The following is a 22,646-nucleotide window of genomic DNA, read 5'->3' as shown; positions in this document are numbered from 1 at the left end:
CCAGTGGCGGTTGCAGTCTAACAAGCCTCCTTCTTCCTCTCTCTTGCTCGCTCTCTTTCTGGCTGTATTATAACTCCAGCTATTAGTCATAGCCGCACGGTGCCAGCTCACCAGCTTACACAGACAGACTGCATACGTCCCCCCCCCCCCCCGCAATGCAATCAAAGACAACGCGGCGTCGACATCGACTAACCGAGGACTTCATTGATACTTTTTCAGTTGTCGACGAGCTCTCCGCACAAATGTTTGCCTTTGCCTCCAAATGCAAGCGCACTCTCCCCACCCTCCGACTCGCTCATCCAATCACAACCTCGCAGACATTTGGAACTTCTAGAACTCGAACAACATTTCACATAATACAACTGCAGGGTCGCTACTCACTACAGTACTGTAAAAAAAAAATCACAGGAGGAGGAAATGCTTTGCAATAATGTATTGTGTTGCATGGATTGTTGACCAGAGTACTATAAGTTCCAACTGTCTGTGAAGCTGTGCAGGTGCCTGAGCGTAATTTGTGATTGGATGAGTGTGTCGGCGTGTGGGGACGAGTGGAGTTTTTGTCTTGGTTACGGCTGACATTAAGCGTTAATTATTCACAATAAAGAGGTTGTTGATCGACCCCCGCTCATCCTCGTGTCTTTTCACGGGTGTTTGATGATTGACGGCGAACGGGAGGATTCAGGCTGTTCATCAGCTTGCGTTAGCTGCTGCCTTTTCGGATGAGTGTACACGGCACTTGTGCTTTTGTTATACTTAAGGATCGACGTGCATATTTTGCAATGTTTCTCCACGCTTGAAGCACTGCCGCTAGCTTGCCGCGCGTACTCACTACCCTCGTCACCTGTTGCTTTCTGCGAGGCATCAGTGTTGTTAATGCCAAAACACGTGATTGGCGCAGAGTCCACTTCAAGATCTAAGCGTCTTTGTGGAGTGGTGAAGTTGACTAGTCTGTTCAACCACTATACAGTACCTCTGTATTCATGTGCATTCAAATCTGGATATATAGTATTTATTACTGTCCATTTACCACACACTGCTCTCATTGCCTGATGTTAGAAATATGTACAATATTTTTTTTCTCAAACTATCCATTTTGCTGTGTAAATTTGGAATTTCCGCATTGCGGGATGAATAATTACTTGTTTCATTCTAGTAGCCTATATTATGTTTTGTGCCATATTTGTGACACTTATTCCAAAAGGAGCAGACTCAACATTGCTTGCAATTTTAATATATGTTATTTTTTTCTATTTCCATTATTTCCTAAATTTTGGGGGAACATGCAAAAAAAAAAAAAAATCACAGGTTGACCAGATAGTGTTTAATTTAAATGTTCCTTAATTATAGTAGTTTAATCTCTGACAATGAGCTAATTGGGTTTATAGAAGAATTACTGATTCAATTCCAGAAATCAAAAGTATAATACAGACGTATCTCTGCTCTCTGTAACACACACACAGATGCTCACACAAAAAAATCTCCTCTCACAGCGTGACAAAGCCATTCCGTTAAAAGGTTAGCTCGACTGGAATTCCGCTGTCTCTTCACTTAATTTCTCTCCCATCACATTTTTCCCTTTCCCTTTTTCTTTCTCGCGTTGCTTTTTCCCACCACGTTAATTTGTCTCACCTCTAAAGGGTTCCATCCCACTCCGTCTCTCTAGGCATCATAATTCACAAATGAGCTCTTTTACACGCATGTGTGTGTGAGCGAGCAGCAACACGCACACACACACGATACAGACAGAGAGCGAGATTTCAAAGCTGCACACAACTAAAGCACACAGACACTGCAACATGTCCAAAGACAGTCATCACACACCAGTGATCAGAGAGAGTGCAAATAAACGACATAAATACACGCGGTCATCTGACCGCTCTGGAGCTGAGATGACCCACATACGCAAGCCCGTGCTAATCTTGCCCTTTAAACACAAGCGGGAAAATAAAAAATACAATAAATGAGGGATTATCAAGTGGCTGGGTGGTTGGAGTGACACAGGGAGTGAGAGGGAGTGAGACCGAGGAGGAAAAAATGTGGAGAGAGAGAGAGAGAAGTCCAATCCTATTATGAAGAGACGTCTTGTGATGAAATTGACGGCATCTCTCGCTCCCTCCTCCTTATCCTTCCTCCTCCTCACTCTCTCTAGCTCTCCTCCCTTCCGAATGAGATGAGGATTCAGGTCACAGCTCCAGCCAAATTCTGTACAACACACACACACACACACACACAGCTACGCAGCATTTACTTTATCGTGGAAAAAAAAAAAAAAAAAGTGGACAAAAAGCCGCCACGGCTGAGTGACTGTGGAGACACAAAGACACACAGTGATGGTGGTGTCTGGTGGTGAAATGAAAGCGGAGAGCAGGAAGGATGGACAGCCAGCTGCTTTGCGTGTCCTTGGGAGTCCATAGAGGAAAGCGCCTGGCTGCCGAGCATCCCGGCTGTCCAGCACAACTTCCCACAACATCCGGTTCTTTGGACTGGTACTCTATGTACTCTGTGTGTGGTGTCTACACATGGACCAATCACAACATTATGAGCTCTTGCAAAACCCAATGACGTCCATTTCAAAACTATTGTGATATTGTTCCGTTTTAAACGACATTGTTGTTTACTGGTGTCGACACTCAGATTGATTTGCGATCATAAATATTAGACCTTGTAAAGAGAATTCCGAGATTTCTAAATGCATTGTAGCATGTTTGAAGATGATTGCCGAAAATGTCCAAAGACTGAGAACTATTTAGTACTGAATGTCGGCGCTTTAGGGCCCTACTTTCGCAAATGACGTAAATCCGGCAACGCGCAACTGTGCACCAGACGCGGGTTAGACCACAGTTGCTAATTTTGTAGATGACCACATGTCGTTATGTGTATGCATGAGAAAGATACTAGATGAATTAGCATCCATTTTTCCAGGTCGTAGTGGTGGTATTTGATTGACAGTTGACAGTTGAGATGGGCGGGGTTTCAGCTCATTCAGCAGACACGCCCGCAGCGCTTGAGACCAGAGAGAACGGCCTTGAATTGTCACAATTCCGAAGCCTCCCTCATTTTATATACTTGACTACGATTGTCGGCCCTGACCGACCACTCTGAACAAACCTCACACAACAGGACAATTGCTACGAATAATCAGGTCTTTGCTGACTTTCAAATTGAGCTCAAAATCAGGCTGATTATCAGTACCGTATTTCTTGGATTATTATGGCCATCTTTCGTCACTGTATGTAACCCAACAGCAAATTTGTTATCTTGAGGTGAGGTCATTAAGGGGTTAAAATTAGCGAGCAGGTAAGAAGTTATTTTTCCAGACAGAGAGCAAAAGTGACACAACCTAATAGTAATGTGAACCACGTTCCCACCTGTTAAATTGTCCTGCGGGCTTTTGCGGAGGTTTTACAAGGGCAGACGGAGAACATTTCTGTCTCGTCCATTCAAATTAAAAAAATAATAAAAAAGGAATGGCTTTTGAGGATAAATTACAACCAAATTATATAAAATGAAAGAGAAATGTTAACAATGTCTTTGAAAAACCCAAGGAGAGGCAGTTGATCTTCATTTCATTTGTTATGCAGGAATTATCGACGTTACATCGGATTCATTTGTCAATGTCATAATGAATGAATAGTATGTACTATTCATATGCCACGGTGGAATTGAGTTCAATGAGTAACAAAGTTGGTCCTAAGTGATTTGTATTGGCTGGGATTGTATTGTAATGTCATAATAATACAATAAATGTAATACGTGCACACACTGATAACAACAATTCTAGTAGACTACGACAAGTCACAGCTTTAACATCTGTTGGGTATTTTTGTAAAGCTACGGAATAGACTAAAGTCAGGATCGGGTCATTTTCAAGAAAAAAAACCTGCGCTTACCGTTACAAATAAATAAATAGACAGACATTTCTTACACTAAGGCACCGAGCTGTATTTGAACGGTTCTTCACAAAACTCCAAAGAGCCAATTTTTTCACATAGTTTCACATGTAAATTGTAGCTGTAAAGGTGAATATTGAGAATTTTTGTTCCTTTTTCCTTGATAGAGTCTGCTTGCGATGGGGCCAATGAGCCAACTCCATCCATCGGTGATGGAGAAAAGCACCCACGCTGCAGAATTCATCAGTGCCACCTGTAGGACTGGAGGGGAACAGCATCACCTGTCAGCTCTTTTTTTTTTATTATTATTATTATTATTATTTAGAAATCTGGCATGTTTAGGATTGTTCTGCCTCAGTGGAGGTCTACATCCTACTGAGTTCCATCCTCGTCTGTGTGGTTGTTGCTCGGCACGGCCCGGGCCCCTTTGAAGTCTGCTTCCGATGACAGGAAGGAAATAATGCATCTAGTTCCCTCTCTTAACACTTATTCTTTCTTTTTCCAGTCTGCACTGCGGCAGGCTACGAACACTCCGGACTGGACACAAGTCCGGCAAAGCCTTCTACCTCATTTGTGGCATGAATGCATTCACCACGCTCCTCAGGGCGTAACAACACGCACAGCCTGGAATTTCTAAGAACTCTCCGAGCCATAGTACACTATAATGTTTGAATTTGGAAAAATCAGATCGCATAGAAGGCAGGGGAAAACGCAATGACTTGCCCAAAGAGTCACATCACTGCATGCAAAAGCAGCACCAGAGTAGAAGGAATCTATAGTATCATTTGTATACAGTAATACAGTATATGTGAGGCAAGAAAATGCAGCATTTTATGTATCTGGTGCCTTCTCGTAGTTAAAAATCAACGGCGAAAGAAAAGAGAAGAGAAGAGAAGATGAAGAAGCGAGAGCACTGAGGGATGTTACAGCACAATTAATGCTGGAACATGCGATGGCCACGCCGCTGCTGCTGCTGCTGCTGATGATGATGATGATGAGTGCACGAGGGCGAGAGAGAGCGATAACAGGATGTTAAGAGGAAGCGGGAGAAAGGGAGGAGGAGGAGGAGAGGAAATAAGAGCAGATACTGTGAAATCTATTCATGATTCATTATTTCTCAGTGCAGCTTCTTGATGTCTCTCTTTCTGCCCCCCCCCCATCGCCGTTTCTCCGCCCTCCACTGCTTTCTTTTCTAGCTTCATCTCATTTGATCTCTTCTCAGAGGTCTTTATCAATCGCCTCTTAATCTCCATCCTTCCTGTTTACGCACTTCCCTTTCATCCCGTCAATGTATCGCTATCCCTAACACATTTCTTCAGTATCCTCTTTCTTTTTCCGGATGCACGCTGTCGCTTCAAAATGTGCTTTTTTTTTTTTTTCCCCATCTGAGACTTCCAGGAAGTGAACATGGAACAAAATACAGCGGGATCTCAGTTTAGAACGGCGCAGACATGCATCGTTTCCAGGGTATTAAATGCGCACTGCGCAGCGGCGTAACAATACGTCGGCATGCTCAGTTACCGCCGCACTTACTGTTTTACATTTGTGTTATATGTATAGACGAGAGGTGTTTTTCATCACATTGTGATTATGACTTTGCTAGTGCGTTAGCGTAGGTTAGTGAGACTACGGCGCGTTCCAACAAATTCGGGTTACGTCCCCTCTGTAGGAAAGGAACTCTGTTGCAAACTGAGTGAACGGATGGAAAATGAAGGATTCAAATTTGAGGAAAAAAAATAAGAGTTGTAATCTATGAAGGGCCATGCCGCAACAAGAATAAAGTTGTAATGTTACAAGACAAAGTCCTAATACCCCCCACAATAAAGAGATATATTGTCAAGGAAGTCATAATCTCGAGAATAAAGAATAGAGGCTTTTTTTCACAAGGCTAAAATTTTTTTTTTTTCACGAAAAAGTATAACCTTACAAGAATCAAATATTTTTCAAGAAATTTTTTTAAAAAAATCAATCGTAATCTTATAAGAATGAAGTTTTCTTTTTACAAGAAACAGGAGTCATTTTGCAAGGATAAAGACGTGATTTTACTAGAATAAAATTGTAATGGTTTAAGAAAAAAAACTCTTAATCTTACAAGATTAAAATCCGTAAATGAGTTAAATCATATTTTTTCAAGAATAAGTTCAAGAATCATAAACTGCTGCTTGTCTCAGACTGCAGCATTTAGGTTCATGCTGGCTTTATTCTTGTAAAAGTCCAAATGTTTCTCTAGAAAACATTTGTAATCATCATATTCCAACTCGAGTCTTTACAGTTGATTGTTTTTCTCTTTTCAGCGTGGTCATTAGGACCACTAACCAAACCTTAATTAATTAATTAATTACGAGCCGTCTGTATTTTTGCCTGCCCTTTCCGCTCTTTTCATACTGTATTCCAAATCAAGGTTGGTGTGCATGTGACAGTAAGCTTGTGGGAGTGCATAGTCCCTATTTCCCAGTGATTTATTTTGTTGGAGTAATTTTCTTCTAAAAAGTGACCACACATACTGTTTTCTTTCAGCTGCAGTGGTTTTCTGAGGTTTATTTTCAATTCAGTAATTGTCCTAACTTACTCTACTTGGCAACAAGAGGAACTCAATATAGTATGTGACTGTTTCAAACCCACAAGTGTCTGGTTTTCTTAAAATGTGCTATTACAATCCAAAATGATGACCTTGTTGCTTTTCTTCTCCCTTCTCACCATTTGAGAGTCTCACTCTGTCAATACTCGTGTCTGGCGTCGGCTTTTGGAATCGATGCGACCCATCCATCTGTCACTGTAATTGTGCATGTGTCTTGCTTTACTATAGTGCAACGAATCCATCATAAAAAGTAATTAATTGCCTTCCTGTTTTCAAACACGGCCCACGTCTTTGGCTGCAGACTCGAGCGGAACTTGGTTTTTGTGGGAATACAGCGCAACATGAAGAGCTTCAAACGTGAGAGTCAAACAGAAATCAGTAATGGGATTTTATTTATTTTATTTTTTTATTTTTAAAGCCTTTTGTCCATGCACACACACCAAATGCGTTTCAGGTGTAACTGAAAACCGGGTTTTTGAAATACAGCGGTAGGTCAACAGACGAGTGCCCATGCTTACGACTTTTTCGAGATGCGAGCCTTCGTTCAGATGATTTTTTTTTTTTGCCTTGACTTGCGAGCAATGACTTGAGTTAAGAGTGCGCTTAAGGCTTTCCACAGCTCCAGTGAAGGGAAAACAATTGAGCAAAAAAGGTGGAACCTCTTAGTGGAATCCCAGTTCACTGACAATTTTTTTTTTTTTTTTTTTTTTTTTTTTTTTACAAACGCGTTGTTCAGAGAAATATTGCTTGGGTTCACGAACTATGCTTCCTAACTCAGGATATTGAAGGTGCCTATCAGTATTTCATATCGGATGCGGGATTGGACAGGGAGCCTACATTCCCGAAACATACATCGATTGTTGTGCATATCTGCAAACAGGTGGGCATCAAGGCATTTCTTTTCACTGTTACAAGCTGCTTACATAGTGGAACTAAATAGGGTGTCCTACCAGATCTCAAATTGCTTGTTTAAGAGACAAAAATTAACCATTTATGTGGGTATCTGCTGCTTTTTTAAGGCCTCTCCGAACAAATTGAAGATGTCACTAATTCTGACCACTTGGTGTGGGCCACATGGGCTCAATCTTACATCACAATATCTGAAGACATTTTCAGTTCATGTACTTTATTCACTAAGTACGTGCGAGATAGTGCACAAAAACGCTGCCTTGAAAGTTCTGATAGTGATGCACAAACTGTTGCATTCAAGCGAACATTATTGCACCCTGCTGTAAATATTCAGATGGAAAGCCACTGTTTAGATGTCGCTGCGCTATAATTCCCTTAACTGACAAATGACATGGGTGATTACGAGGTGATAGCGGAGTGCGGGAGCTCTTCTTTGACTGCATAAGAATGTTACAAACAATGAGCTGTTATGCCAATGTCGAGCATACTGGAACATTATTGAGCATTACGCTGTTGCGATTCTCCGACTACTGAACCCACTGCAGTAATCACTACAGTTACTAAATTGTATTCATGTTTTTTAAGGTGACTTCTTGTTAATTTATGTTAAAACTAACTAATTATATGTGACTGTATTTGGTAAAAAAAAAAGAAAAAAAAAAGAAAAAGAAAAAAGTGCTAATTTGCAGACCTCGTTTAAATATATGGAGGCGTACCAGTCATTGAGGGGAATTAAAAGGGATGGGAAAAAAAATAAAAAAATCACTAAAATAAACACCCACCCACGCAAAATGACAAAGTGGCATTTGTTGTTTGTTTAAAATAAAAACAATTACCTCCTCCCGCCGACACTGTAAATAGACACATAGACACAGATGCACACACATACCAATGTTCCTGCAGCAACCCAACATTGTTTTAAAAAAAAAACAAAAAAAAACTAAACTCTGCAGTCTCTCTTACCTGTTTGTGCATCTCAATGTTGAGTCCGTAGGACATTTCATAGTACTGTGGAGACAAACACAAATGACACAGCTTAGTCAGAATCAGAATCATCTATATTTGCCAAGTATGTCCAAAAACACACAAGGAATTTGTCTCCGTCAGACCTTTTACAAATATAATGTAAAAATAATGATTAAAAAATAAGATTGATGTCATTTGACTCTAACGGCATTTTGTATGAAAAGCAATAGTCGTAAGAACACGTTCCAAATAAAATTGTTCATGAAAAATAATCTCTGCATCTGACCCATGAGTTGAACCACGACAATAATAACAAACACTAACTTAACTATTTGACTAATTTCAGTAAAATACTGTATAATGTTTTGTGTAACAAAATAGCCTGTTTAGCACACCATGTTTGTGTTCCCTGTGATGGAAATTGATCAGAGCAGGCAGCTCAAATGTTATCAGACAAAGTATTTGTCTTTAGGTGAAGAAGCAATATGTTGTTGATGGCCCATAAGTTATTTTTATGTAAAAAAAAAATTATGTTTGTAGTCATTAGGTGTTTAGTAAGTGTATCAGCAACAGAACACGTCTCAGAGCGTTGAATTGTGGACTGTCCTGGTTTCACCTCTCATCCGAGCAGACGTCATCGGTTCATGCACAAAGGTGAGATAGGACGGCGCGAGCCTGAGTGTTGGTGTGGAAACCAAAGTATTTATCCACTAAGTTAGAGGCACACCCTCAGCCATGAATGGTTTCAACTCTTTTGGAACTCAGCTTTTCGTGTCTTTTGCGCTCTTGGCTAAGATGCCAAGTGCGTTAATCATGACGCACAATCTGTTTAATTATTAACATTTAATTTAAATATGATATTACTTCATTGTTTTATACAGTACAATATTCTTGAGTGATGTTTCCCTTGTTAAAAACACATGACAAACATTTTGTTGTTTTTTTGGTGGGAGGGTGGAACGGATTGAACGCATTTTAATTCATTCCAATGGGAAACGATGATTTGAGATATGAGTGTTTTGAGTTACGAGCATGGTCGTGAAATTAATTAAATTCATATCTCAAGGCACCATTTTATGATGATCTAGACTGTCGTAAGATCTTTGTATGTTGCGGAGGAGCTGAGATTAGCCTGGGTTGTTAGCGGAAAACATCACTAAGGGTCATTGCTGCATTTTATGTTTTTGCTCAGCTGAGTGGCTATTAAAAAATTGTTAACTAACAAACAAGTAATGTAATATGAGTTTGAAATTACAGTATATTAAAGTGTTTTGGGATCAAAGATTGTGATACATGTAATTTTTTTAAACTACTTGTATAGTCTACTTCGTATTATGCACAATATTGGGGGAAAAAATTACATTGCGATTTTTTTTTAAACTTGCGATATATATTGCGATGTGAAATAATACAGAATCATTGTTGGGAAAGTTCATTTTCTACACGAACTAGTTCAAAGCTCTGTTCAAAATTCAAAAAATGCACTCTCGGTTCATAATCCAAAATTTTAAATTAAATTCACCAGTCCAAAAATCTAGTAGATCATAGTTCTTTTTTTTTTTTCCTTTTAATATTGTACGTTGCTGATGGGCTATTACCCTGAAAATCCTGACATTTCATTTCCCCATTGCTGCCACCCATTCAGTCCACACTAGTAGCTAGCTGCAGCGTTCAGCCTACAATCTCAAAAACATGAGGAAAAACGTGTGGCTTGAATGGTGTTTTTATTATGTGGAATTTAAAAAATAACGTGCAAACAAAACAAAAAAATGCAACACAATATGACAGCAACAATAGTGATAGTCAAATTGTATTGATTGAATTCAATTGGTCACTTACTCGCGAATCAGCGTTCACTATATACAATATACACTATAGTATACAACACTATATACAGTACATAAATAAGACTACTGGTGTTTCCCAGTTTTTACTACAGTAATATAGAAAATATTGCCACTGCCATTTGCAGTTCAACCTTTTCATATGATTTTCGACAAAATTGTCATGAGTCTGGAAGCGCCTGCTAACGATCATTACAGTGTTGCACGGTGATTGCAACAGAAAATGGGTCTACAGTGCTCCTGCGGACTGTGCACGTGTCAATACCAGTAAACATAATGGGGTTTGTGTGTGTTTGACTAAATACCGCCCGCCCCCATCTCTCGTGCATGTTCTCGCTCACTAAATGTATGCTTCCCTCGCCTGTGTGGATGTGAACATAATGTGCCGTGATGGGGCCGATAGAGAGATGACGGCACGCAGCCAGCATGGATCGTTCACAGTGACAAAGTCAGGCCTCCCTCCGCTGCTGGATGAACAATGTCTGACTGATGAGCGCGACACATGACTCTCTCCATTTCTTCCTCGCCTCAGCCACCCTCTCCTCTTTATTCCCATCCTGCTACTCAAGTCAGGTCTTTTCTCTTCACGCCAATCTATAGGCCTCCATTCTCGTCAAGCAGTAAAAGGTTTTTAGTCCGTTTCATTTGCATAACCCTCGAGAAATAATAAATGATCAGCCGGAAAGTGTCACGCTGAAAATGTGAAAAGTAGTATAATACATAATACAGTTGTACCTGAAAAATTCAGTCTTGCCAGTGACACTGAAGCCAGTTTCGCTTAGTAACATGAATTTGGTGAGGCATGTCAGATCATGTCGACAAAAAAGTGTCACGAACGCACGCTCAAAAGGCCATTTTGGTTTTAAGTGGCCATTTTAGGGTCATTTCCAGGGCCTCATTCATTGACCACATCAACACCAACTTTTGTCTATCTACAGTACATCTGTGGCAGTTAGACTTGCCATTACTCTTTGCTTTTATCCCGAGCTACATATGAAATTTTAAACAGAGTTAAGTATTTTTTATACACTAATATAGAGATGATGATTATGCACAATTCAAAATAGCAGTGAGTGTTAGCAAAAAACCTTTAGCCTTCTGGTAGGAAGCAAACAAAATGTCAACAAAAGCCTACTAGAACATCTTAACTTTACATGAGGTGTACAGGGGTGTGTAGACTTATTATATTTTACTTTCCCGTGTGCCAGTTAAGCATGAGGGGAGCTAGAACCCATTCGTAGTTACACTTTGTCCAACATTTATTTGTCCTATATGGTTGCAAATGTGGAAGATAATGGGCGAAAGTGGCTGTCAAACACAACTAAATCCGGTCTAAACATGAGCTAGTTGAGATTTGTGCTGCTCTTCTTCCCCCCCCCCAATCTCCATTGCCCTGCGTTGTCCCTCTTGCCAACTATCCTTTCATTTCTTTTTTATATAATCGCTCTCCTTTTCCGTATACAGCTCTTGGTCTTTTAGTCCCGGCATTTTTTGTCCTCTCAGTCAATCTTCCATTTCTTTCTCTAGCTTTGAATGTGTTCCCTCTTATCCTTGTCGAGCGTTGTTGCGTACTTACCGGTGCTCTCGCTCTCTCTCTCTCTCACACACACACACAAACACACACAAACCCATGCAAACCATCTCGGAATCTCTTTCACGTATGGTAACACACACCTCGCACATCACACCTGACAACTCAAAGCTATTAAAGCTCTCCCCTAGTCGCGTCAACATAAAAGGCATGTGACGTCTCGCTTTGTACGGTCTCGCTCACCATCTTTCATCAGCCTCTCTTTCACCTCGCCATCGTTACCGCCACCTCTCCCTTTAACTCAATTCCTGTCTGTCTATGCTTATTAATTCTCTCTCAATCTACTCCGTCGGCCTCTTCACTGCTGTTATTACGCAGCACTCAACTCTCACTCAGGCATGCTTCCATTTTAAAAAAACAAAAAAAACCAGGGTCAAGCTCAGTCGAAGTAGGGTACTTTTGAGAGTAGCAAAATACATATTTTTAGCATGCGTTACCCTCAAGCAAGATGCATTTTAGGTGACTAAAAACAAACATTTTGGTACATTCTCTCGAGCACTGCGGCCAAGCATTGACCGTGCAATAATCTATTTCATTATCGATTGGTTGCTGGGCTGATGGGTGGGTTGGTTGTTTGGTTGGCTGATTGGTCCGGTTGGGTGGGTGGGTTGTTTGGTTGGTGGGTTAGTTGGTTTGGTTGGTTAGCAGGATTACGCAAAAATGACAAACTAGCCCATTTCCACAAGGTGGCACATGGGCCAAGGATGTACCAATTAAGTAATAATCTTGGTGCTTATCTGTATAAAGGTGCAGATTAACACATATTTTCACATTTTGCTGTTATAGTCCACTTATATCAGGAGAAGTAGGGGCAATGATGAACCAGATCCATGGGTCTGGGGTGAGTCAGGTAGTCTGGCTTCCTCCCAAATTCCCAAAAACATATGCATGTCAGGTTCACTGATGACTCTAAATTGTCAATAGGTGGGAATGTGAGTGTGACTGCTTGTTTGTCTATATGTGCCATGTGATTGACTGAAATTCATACTGTATATTTCTCCATATGCCAAATACCTAGCTTTGGCATGTATTTTACAGCCTTCAAATGCATTTTCAAGCGGGCAGAGAAAGTCTCCTGCATTTGAACTCGGCATCTTGAGGAAGAACCCTCCACTTCCTACTGTGTACAACCAGCGTGCAACAATATGCTAAGGAATGTACAGTGGTGTTGGTATAAGGGCAATGCTAATGCTGCAGTGTTTGAATTCTGGCTGCAACATTCAAGAAGCCTTGACAGACGTGCACATGAGAGCCCAGGGACTGAAAAAGAAGGATGTTCAGCTCACTTCTGTTCCCTTGAGACTGTTTAATTAAAAATTGTATTCATGGCAGTGCATTCCACAGCCAGTGGCAGGGAAGTTACTGTGATGTGCTCGTGAAAATTAATTCAAGGCAAACTTAAGTAACAAATAGTTTTATCCTGAAATATTTACTGAAAGGGTATAAGAGTAAATTCATACATTTGCTAATTACCATGAGCATCTGAGTACACGGTCATGAATTGCAAAGTGTTTGGATGGTTAAAGGTACTCAATACCCTGAATTACATTTTCATTGAAATTGCAAGTGATGGTAAATTAACTGAATCCAGTATTTATTGTAAAGAACCAAACATGACCATGTATTGAAGTCACTAATTTCCAAAAAGCACCTAGCAGTGCTGTGTTAGTGCGCCAGTAAGTGGGTAGGAGGGGGTTCTGTAATACTAATTATACTGAAGCTGAAATCACAGTGCCACACTATATTTCTTTGTCTTTTTTAAAAGGTTTATCCTCGCTTAACTGCCACCACCATCCCCCAGCACGTCCCATTATATAATCCCTGTGGTGAGTCGCTGCACTCTGCACTGCAGAAGAGCACTACTATGTATGTGTGTGTAACAGACGGTCAATAAACCAAACGGCTGACATCGTTAAGCAGGAACGACAAACACTGGCCACCCACAGATCACACAAAAAGGCGTGCCTGTGTGTGTGTTCGTTCCTCCTGATTATCAGTGTTGCAACAAAAGCTCAAAATGCCATCCACATCACAGAATACTTTTTGTATAACATTATTGAGAGCTATTTTTCCTATTAAAAAGACATTACGACCATTTTTGTTGGGTTTTTTGGGAGGCTGGAATGGATTAATGGCATTCCTTTTTAATTCAGTAGGGAACGATGATTTGAGATACATGTGTTTTGACTAACACAGAATGCATTCAACTCGTATCTTAAGGCACCACTACACATGAAGAGTTTGCAGCATACTTTTCCAGGTCCAAACAGCTACTGTGGCAACCTCTTAAGGCTGCCGCACACCGTGCGACGCGGCCGAACCAGAGTGCAGTGTCGCGCAGTGTGCGGGGTTTGGCGACCGAAAACCGGTGGGCTACTGATAGGCCACTGGTTTTGCCGTGATTCAAAATTTGAATCGCCGATGCGCGCCTTCGCAACGTCGCAGATTACAATCATCAATCAAAACGCACATTAGCTGTCACTCACGCTAAAAATAGATTTCCGGGTTTTGAGCGAGCAAGAGACAGCATGACTGCCAAGCCATATAAATAGAGTATACAAAGATTCAAATTAGGAGAGCCCGTGCGGAAAAAAATAAAATTAAATAAAATAAAAATCAATAATATTGTGAATTTAAAATAGATTTTTCGAGGGCCCCTATCAGTCATGGAACCTTAGTATTATCATCACTTTTCTCCCCTTATTGCGCCTCTGAAGACAATAAGGTTGTGGAAGCTCAACCCTTTGGTCAGTTCATTAGACCTTCAGTCTTCTTTAACCGAACTGTATTGTTTTTCTGATTATTACCAATGTTTATATAATTTATCTTACTGTTGTTATCTCAAGCGAACTTTTGCTCATTTGTCCCCATCCAGCAGTTAAACACCCTCAGGGCATTGAGAAAACTTTTTTTTTTTTTTTTTTTTTTTTTTAAATCACTCACTTTCCTCCATTCAGCAGGGAAAGCCAGCACTTTAAAAGGAGTTTAAAGCGTTAAGGTGGTTAATCTAAAGGGGACGTTGATGTGTGTATACCACAAACCTCTCGTGCTTGTGGCTTTAAACACGTCTGGATTCATAAAACAATGTGTGGGAGTGCTGTTTACACACGTGGGAATGCGACTTCAACCATATGTGTGTTTGTGTGTGGGCAAGCATGTTTGTAAAAAGCCTTCACAAAGGCATTGTTCTTTGGTGTCTCTTGGGTGAGACCGTTTCACTCATCATCCCGCCCATTCACCCACACACCCATACACCCACACAGTTACTGACAGCATGTTAAATCATTTATTAGAGGGTTTTTCTAAACCACACCAGTGGTCAGGTTAGCAAGCTCCGAGTGAGGACTCCATCAGCACCTCTTGCAGACAGTTTCATCAGAGCCAGCCTCAAGACAACCACTACACGGAGGTAAGCGTGAATTTTAAGGGAGATCTGAGTCCATTTGTTTTTTGTTTTTTTTTTTTTTTAAATCCTTTTTCCCCCGCCTTGTTTTGAGACTGCTTTAAGGCTCTTAAAAATCAATCCCTCCCCTGCATCTGGCCCTCTTAAATCCTGAGAACCCAGAGTCCCAGTCTTGGAAGGCAACAGCAATCCTTCCCCACAATTCTCATCCCAACTGTTAGGAAGCATTTTTACAATACCCTCCCTCGTCTCCTTTGCATCATCGTACAACATTTTTGTCTTTGTTTAAAGGGGAGGAATTATTTTGGGGGATATTTGCTCAAAGGCAACCTATTTAGTTATAAAAAACAATCGCCGAAGATGTTTTATAAAATGTATGTTTGTTTGAGAGCAACTTTGTGTCAATAGTTTTTGACAGAAGAATTTTCTTTTACAATGTATGATGGGGAGGTATTCTAGCAAGAATCCAATAATCCATTCCATCCAATAAATCCCCTAATACATGTTTTTTGACAGTGACAAATTATGCAATGTGGTGTTTGGTATGTGTGGGACCTTTTTCATAAACAGCGCATTCGGTCACGATCGGCGCTTGAGGTGCAGAGTTATGAGAGTTTCGTGTTTGATGGCACGCCATCCAACTATGCCGCCAAAGCTCTGCCTACATCCAAAAATAAAAGCTCACAACCTTTGCCACAAACGCCACGCATCTGACGGCTATACCGGTTTTGAATCTGGTAGCAATGAGGTGAATACCGTTGGAGGAGTTTGTTCTGGTACAACCCTTGGAAAGGACCCAAAAATTGGCAACTTCATACCAAAAAAAGCAAACGTACTATGCATTTCAGAGCACACTTACTGTAGTGATTTTCATGTGTCCCGTTATGATGGACATATGCCAAATTTCGTGTCAATCCGATGCACTAGTTGAGGGTTGCATCCGATATACTCGTGTTCGCGAAACTGGGTGAATTTTTGAGTATTTTAAAGCCCCTAAACAAGTGCTTTAGTAATAAGAAACAGCAACTACTAGCTTTGTAGTGTTAAAGATATTTTTCACAGAAGTCATTCAGCCATTTATAAAAAAAAAAAAAAAAATGACAGCAGGACAAACAGTTACGAAAACAAAAAACTAAAGATTTTCTCAAACATTTGTAGGGGTCATAAAACAAAACAAAAATTGATGAAAACCTGGATGAAGGATTTTATTTACACACTTTGGGCCTGACTGAACGACATAAAAGTCATGTTTTATTTGATTTAACTGGTCCCGAGTGCCCATCAGGCGTAATATTGCATTTAAAACTTGAAAAACTGGTCTGGAAGAGGTCAGCACCAGACAGTTGTCATGCTGAAATGACCCAGATGGGAGGAAATGCAGAGTTGAAAGTTTTGTCATCGCTGACTTGCTCCAAGTCCTCCTTTGATCATTCAGAAGCTCCGAAACTGCATTGCTGAATACGCGATATGTCGTGCAAATTTTTCTTTCTGGCATTTAATGTATATGCAGGCAGAAAATGTGTGTCCTTCTCATTGCCTCTCATTTTGCAGACCTTTAGTAAATCAGGCTCTTTGAGTCAATTTCTCAGTATCCATGTACCAGAAAGTAGCCTTGTAGTCATCAATAATTGGTAAAAAAAATTAATACAAATAAAACCAATACCACACTGTTCATCTGTTTTCCATTTTACTTCACAGTTAGGCCTTGATGGAGGTCTGCGTTAATGGTGGCCTTCAACTTTTGGACAGTACTGAATGTCTCTTTAAAAACGGAATCAAATCAGGTGTGTTAGATTACTTTCAACTGTGGTGGACAGACAATGGTGAACATGCATTTGTGAAGTGACGAAACCTTGGCCTTGTATTGCTGTGGTCCACAAAACAATGTCTCAAAACAAACAAAGATCATTTTAGCACACAGCAGCGTGTATAATAGGGCTAAAAATCACGCACTACTTTGTGTAGAAATAAGTTAAGATGAAAGAGTGCATAGAAGACTAAGTAGGTCGGTATTGATGTTCGCTAATTTAACATAGCCAACCACTGCTCGTTAGAACATATCGTAATGCCTCCACAAGCGCTCAAGGATAGACACATTCATGCATGTGTTGCTACAGCTATAACTGACCACCAGGCACTCAAGACTAGTGTGCAGACCGATTAAAGGTTAGCCCTTTAAGAGCCAGGCGCTAAGATGAGCTTACAACAGCCAACTCTACACTCTCATTCGCCAACTCCCACGTCATTCACCCGGCCAGGCCCCACCTTTTACAGTCTCACACACTCAAAGTCACAGATATTACAGTTAGGGGTGTCATGATTGGTCCGATGTCAGCAAAAAAATAAGGATCGGATCAAACTGGATGTAAAATCTCAAATTTACCACTCTTATAAAAGCAGTCCATTTCATGCTCCGCTCCAGCACTTCTATCCACCAGCGCCCGGACAGCATGCAGGGCCCACGTAATCACAACAACAGGTTGCTAAGGCGCTAATGTAGTAGCAAGGAGTAAGAGTAACTGTTGCTTGCTTAAAGTCGTTTGACACTCCTGTTGAAGTTCATCCATCCATCCATCGTCTGTGCCGCTTTATCCTCACAAGGGTCGCGGGCATGCTGGCGCCTACTCCAGCTCCCTTCGAGCGAGAGGCGGGGTACACCCCGAACTGGTCGCCAGCAAATCGCAGGGCACATATAAACAAACAACCATTTGTGCACACATTCACACCTACGGGCAATTTAGAGTCTTCAATCAACCTACCACGCATGTTTTTGGGATGTGGGAGGAAAACGGAGTGCCCGGAGAAAACCCACGCAGGCACGGGAAGAACATGCAAACTCCACACAGGCGGGGCCGGGATTTGAACCCCGGTCCTCAGAACTGTGAAGCAGATGTGCTAACCAGTCGACCACCGTGCCGCCTCCGTTGAAGTTTACTGTAAAAATAAACAGGCATGAAACAAGAATTTCCCCAATTGAACGTTCAAATACATCACAGACTGAGTTTCTTTCTTCGTTTTTGTTCCCCAAAATCGCTAGCTTAAAGCTAACACACAATAAATGAAAAACACCATTGACGAGCTAACGAAAATTTGCTTAGAACTCGCAGCACTCTCTCTCTCAAAATGAATATCGGTACACAAACGCTGTATAACCACATAAACAGGCAATATAACAATACTCTCTGGCATATATTCGTCAAACTCTGTGAAAAGCGAGTTATAAAAACAATATTCGATTGTGACTTCTACTTTCTTTGTTACTGCAAGCGTGTATCTGATTGTGTGCACCACACTGCCCCTCAGAGGTCAAGATGTCCACAGCAGTTACTTTATGTAACCCATTGGTTAATAATAAATGGGTTTTTCTTACACCTACTGTTGCTGATTATTGTTCTCGGTTTGAGTAATATCACTTGAACAAGCCTTTTCTAACATTCCATACTTCAAAATATTTAAATGCAAAAATTATGATAATTGCTGAAATCGGATCGGACCGATATTGGTAGTCAAAACTCAAGGCTGCAATATCGGTATCGGATCGGAAGTGAAAAACTTGGATCGGGACATCCCTAATTATAGTACACGTGCACATTTTCTTGCTTAATAATGCTAAATAATTTTTTATCTGGTTACTCGATTAATCGATGGGCTAATGTGCAGAAAAATCTATTCTAAAAATATTCGATAGCTGCAGCCCTAGGACAAAGACTCCACACACAGCTCTCAAGAGAAAAGTTCACAGATGCTAAGGGTAAGAAGATGAAAGGCGTCCTGGCGCGTCCACCACCTCTTTTCTGCTCTCGCCAAGAAAGCCCCTGTGCCCTCACTATTTTTTTATTCCCAGCTGTCATGCTCAAGCCTTTTATTGTCTCATACACCTCCGTCACCACTCTCTCATCTTTTCCACCTTTATTCCACCTCTGCCTCAGCTCCTTCATCCCTTTGCTTTATGCCCATTTGGATCAAGCCGGAGAGGGAAAAAAACTGCTGAAATGTTGAACACAGCGTTTCATTCTGTATCTGACAGAAGAGCGATGCGTGGAGGAGGAGGCTGAGAGAAATGCGATAATACATGCAACACAAGCAGAGATTACTTAACCTGACCTGGTCAAGTAGTAGGGGATTACTAGTACTACAAGTCTAACCTCACATACTGTATAATCTATTTCAGGCTGAGACATAAACTATTAGTAAACATTCAGTTTATTTGTCACATATTAAAATTAAAAGCAATTCAATCTATTAGACCGTTCCAGCACCGCTCCGCCGGCGTTCCACGAGCCCACTAGCGGCTAATGACAAAGTCGTCCAACTCTCCGTAGGCTCACTCAAGTCCAGAAAAACTATCGGGTCCATTTTTATTTATTGAATAATAAGTCAGTATAGTAATTATCATGTCAGGCCTATCCTACGCTCACTTTTAAGCATAATCAAAGCTATAATAGCAGCGAGAAAATGAGAATTAACGGACTCAGACATTTTTGAGGACGTAGTGACCAGTGACGAGTTCGTGATGACGTAATTACGTACGGGATCGTGAGTGGCTTCAATGGAGATGAAAATGTCTGCAGTAAAATTCGCACGGCACTTTTTATTTTTGGAGGTATTTTCATACTGTAAGAGTTACAGTATAAATGGGGATTTCAGGAAAAGGGGCACAGAGGTCTAAAGTTTCCCTCTTCTTCCACCCTGTTGCACTGAAAGCAATGATGCAGTGTGACAAATATTTTAGAAAAGTGCTCACAGTTGTGACACTATCCCGTCTTTGCTGCGTTCCGTGTCAAAGACTTTTGTTCCAAATAAAAGCTTTGTTCGGTACACACACAGACACAAAAAATAACCTCATAAAAGCAGGATATGTTTGGCACAGTAGCTCATTAGCAGCCATCGGTTTATTTTTTAAATTTCACATTTTTGCTTTCATGGAGTCGCATCACATCAGACTATATACTAAATAAACACATCTTATTTACATGTGGAGTGCACAAATCATAAGTGCAGTGTCGTTTATCATATTTGGCTTTTTGCTTTTTGAAGACCTTGACAGCCTTTCTCACTTGTAGACATTTGCCATTGAGGAAAATGCACACCTCGCAGGAGTTTATCTTTCCCTGCGGCGACAGTTTATTTTAGAGCTGTTTGCAAGACTACAAATCAGTACGAGAATGAAGAATGCACAAGTGAAAAAATCTTAGAAGAATTTAGCATTTCCCATCAAAGATAAAGACATCACCCATGCCATTTGAGAAGTAAAAGTTAGTGATGTGCAAACACAACGGCTGATGTTCACATCAGCAACGATAAAAATGCCTGATGTCATCCTGCTTGTCGCGCCTCGACCTGGTATTTAGAGATCCGAAAACTGATGAATAGTAATGGTGGTGAGCAGAGCAGGAAAAAAAAAACCCATAACCTAACCACACACATGCACACACACCCCGGATGGAAATGGGCCTCAGTGTGGATGACAGGCCTAACAAGCTAAATATAGCCTTCTGGGTTATCTCCTCCGTGGGCACAGCCAGTCCGTTGTTGCTTCACATTATTTACGTGTCTGTGCCTGGACTCTCACACATACACGCACACACACTCATTACCGTCTCTATCTTTCTCCATTTTTGGTCATCTCTTTTCTCCTTTTCATTCATTTTCACTTTTCTCTCCCTCATCCACCCATACCTCTCTCCCACCCTCATCAGTCCCTGCTATTCAATTTTTATCCATCGATCCACAACTCATGTTTTTCTTCTCCAGTCTGACACTCTGAGCGATTTTTCTCTCTTTCTTTGCCTTTGACGGTCAATGTCCCTCCACTGCCTCATCCTCCTCACGCTGACCGTCTTTCATGAACCCTGCCTAAGAAGCATGGCGCCACGTTAGCTGTCCAATGCACAACGGTGAACAGCCTGAAGTGTCTGCCATGCTGACCTGCATAGACGGGTACGTCACGTGTAGTAGTGTCGTATAGATGAGGCAGAGTGTGGATTATATCAAGTGATTATCACATGACGCGTATATCGTGCGCAAATGTTCCCATGCCACACACAACCCTAATGAAGACTAGCACTGTAAAAAATGAATGGCTAAATGGATTATTTCATTTTGGTCATTTAATTTCTATTGTGCAACGTGGTCATCATTAATAACTGGCGAGAGGAGAATTAACATTAATTGTGACACATCAAGGGTTGACTTGACGATTTCAGATTTTTTTGTAGTCGAGGCCAAGGTGATGATCGTCGATTAATCGATGACAGCAATGATATTTTTTTCAGTTGCGTTCGCCTCGCTCACACACTTACCCCGCCGTCCTCAGTTGCACGGGCCTGAACCTCCGACTTGTTCATCCAATCACATTCAGACACTCCCTCATCCAATCGCATTCGATTACCAATTAATTGACTTCAAGCTATACTCGTCATTGGATAGTCATAAAAATGGCAAGTCGACGTACAGTGCGCATGAACTTCTAGTGGTTCTGTGTATTTCTATTGTGCATTTGTGAAGGTTATCATGAATAGCGTGAGCTACCTCTCACCCATTTGGAACGGCATTACCACATTACGGTAACCTTTCTTTGCTCAGTGACTGCGTGTTTTTATGTTTTTATGTCTCAAAAGTGTTTTCCGTCAAATGGCTGCTGTCTGGAGCGGTTCCAACAACTGGAGACAAATTCCTTGTGTATTTTTGACATCCAAATAAAGATGATTCTGATGAGGACACAGGCTGTCAAATATGGATGGATGGATTTCGCTGGCAGTTACTTTTATGCCCGCATTATTTGTTTCTCACCCGGTGTCTATTTGTAAATCTATCACACCATATCTCTCTCTCCTTATCCTTCTATTCTTAAATTCATGCCTTCCCATCTGTGCATCTATCCAGCTTAAAGTCCTGATCCGGCCTGCCCTCCCAGGTTTATGAAAGGCGAGCAGCTTTGTAGACGGCGTACATCAAATTCTGCTCGGCTCTGCGTGGATTTTGCACCACAGACAAAGGCTTACAATACATGTGAGCCTTTAGTTGCACATAGACACCGACAAAGAGGAGCTCAGGCTGAAAGACTACGAAAAAAACAGCGGGGGGAAAAATACTGCAGGGGGAAATGGGAAAATATACTTGAGAATATTGAAAAGTACATTTTGAGAGTTACGCAGGAGATAAAGCAAGCGCCTTTCACCTTTCACCACTGCCATTACCACGGCAACCCTTGATCACCTTCTTCAGCTGTTTCTAATCATGGCAGAACAACCCATCCACCGGTTACATTGACAAAGAGAGTGTTTCCCAAACCAAGGCGCCTATTTTACATCAGAGAATTCTCCAGGCAAACCAACAACAACAAAAATGGCACAAAACGTATGTATGGTATACTGTAATAATGATATCTCCATTTACTCTTACTGTTCAGTGTGAAATCTGGGCCTGTTTAGTTGAACATTCAGCTATTCTGTTGTATGAATGA

At 41.0% G+C, this 22,646-nt stretch overlaps 1 protein-coding gene across 16 annotated transcripts in view; it reads right to left on the bottom strand.

Annotated features, from left to right (window-relative positions):
• Positions 1-22,646, bottom strand: part of tle2b (TLE family member 2, transcriptional corepressor b) — an 86,165-nt gene that overhangs the window by 46,726 nt on the left and 16,793 nt on the right. For 11 of the 16 annotated variants that reach the window (XR_009789547.1, XM_061780702.1, XM_061780709.1 and 8 more), the window contains 2 exons: positions 8,341-8,385; positions 8,214-8,228 (listed from right to left, as the gene is read on the bottom strand). Coding sequence is in view for 15 of the 16 variants with exons in the window: in XM_061780702.1 (XP_061636686.1) it covers positions 8,214-8,228; positions 8,341-8,385 (60 nt within the window). In the remaining variant the exon portion in view is untranslated. The remainder of the gene's footprint in view (positions 1-8,213; positions 8,229-8,340; positions 8,386-22,646) is intronic. The other 5 variants (XM_061780712.1, XM_061780716.1, XM_061780714.1 and 2 more) reach the window with 1 other exon arrangement.

The sequence above is a fragment of the Phyllopteryx taeniolatus genome, chromosome 7 (genome assembly GCF_024500385.1).
Source record: "Phyllopteryx taeniolatus isolate TA_2022b chromosome 7, UOR_Ptae_1.2, whole genome shotgun sequence".
Classification (NCBI taxonomy): Eukaryota; Metazoa; Chordata; class Actinopteri; order Syngnathiformes; family Syngnathidae; genus Phyllopteryx; species Phyllopteryx taeniolatus.
This window is presented reverse-complemented; position numbering and strand designations above follow the sequence as displayed.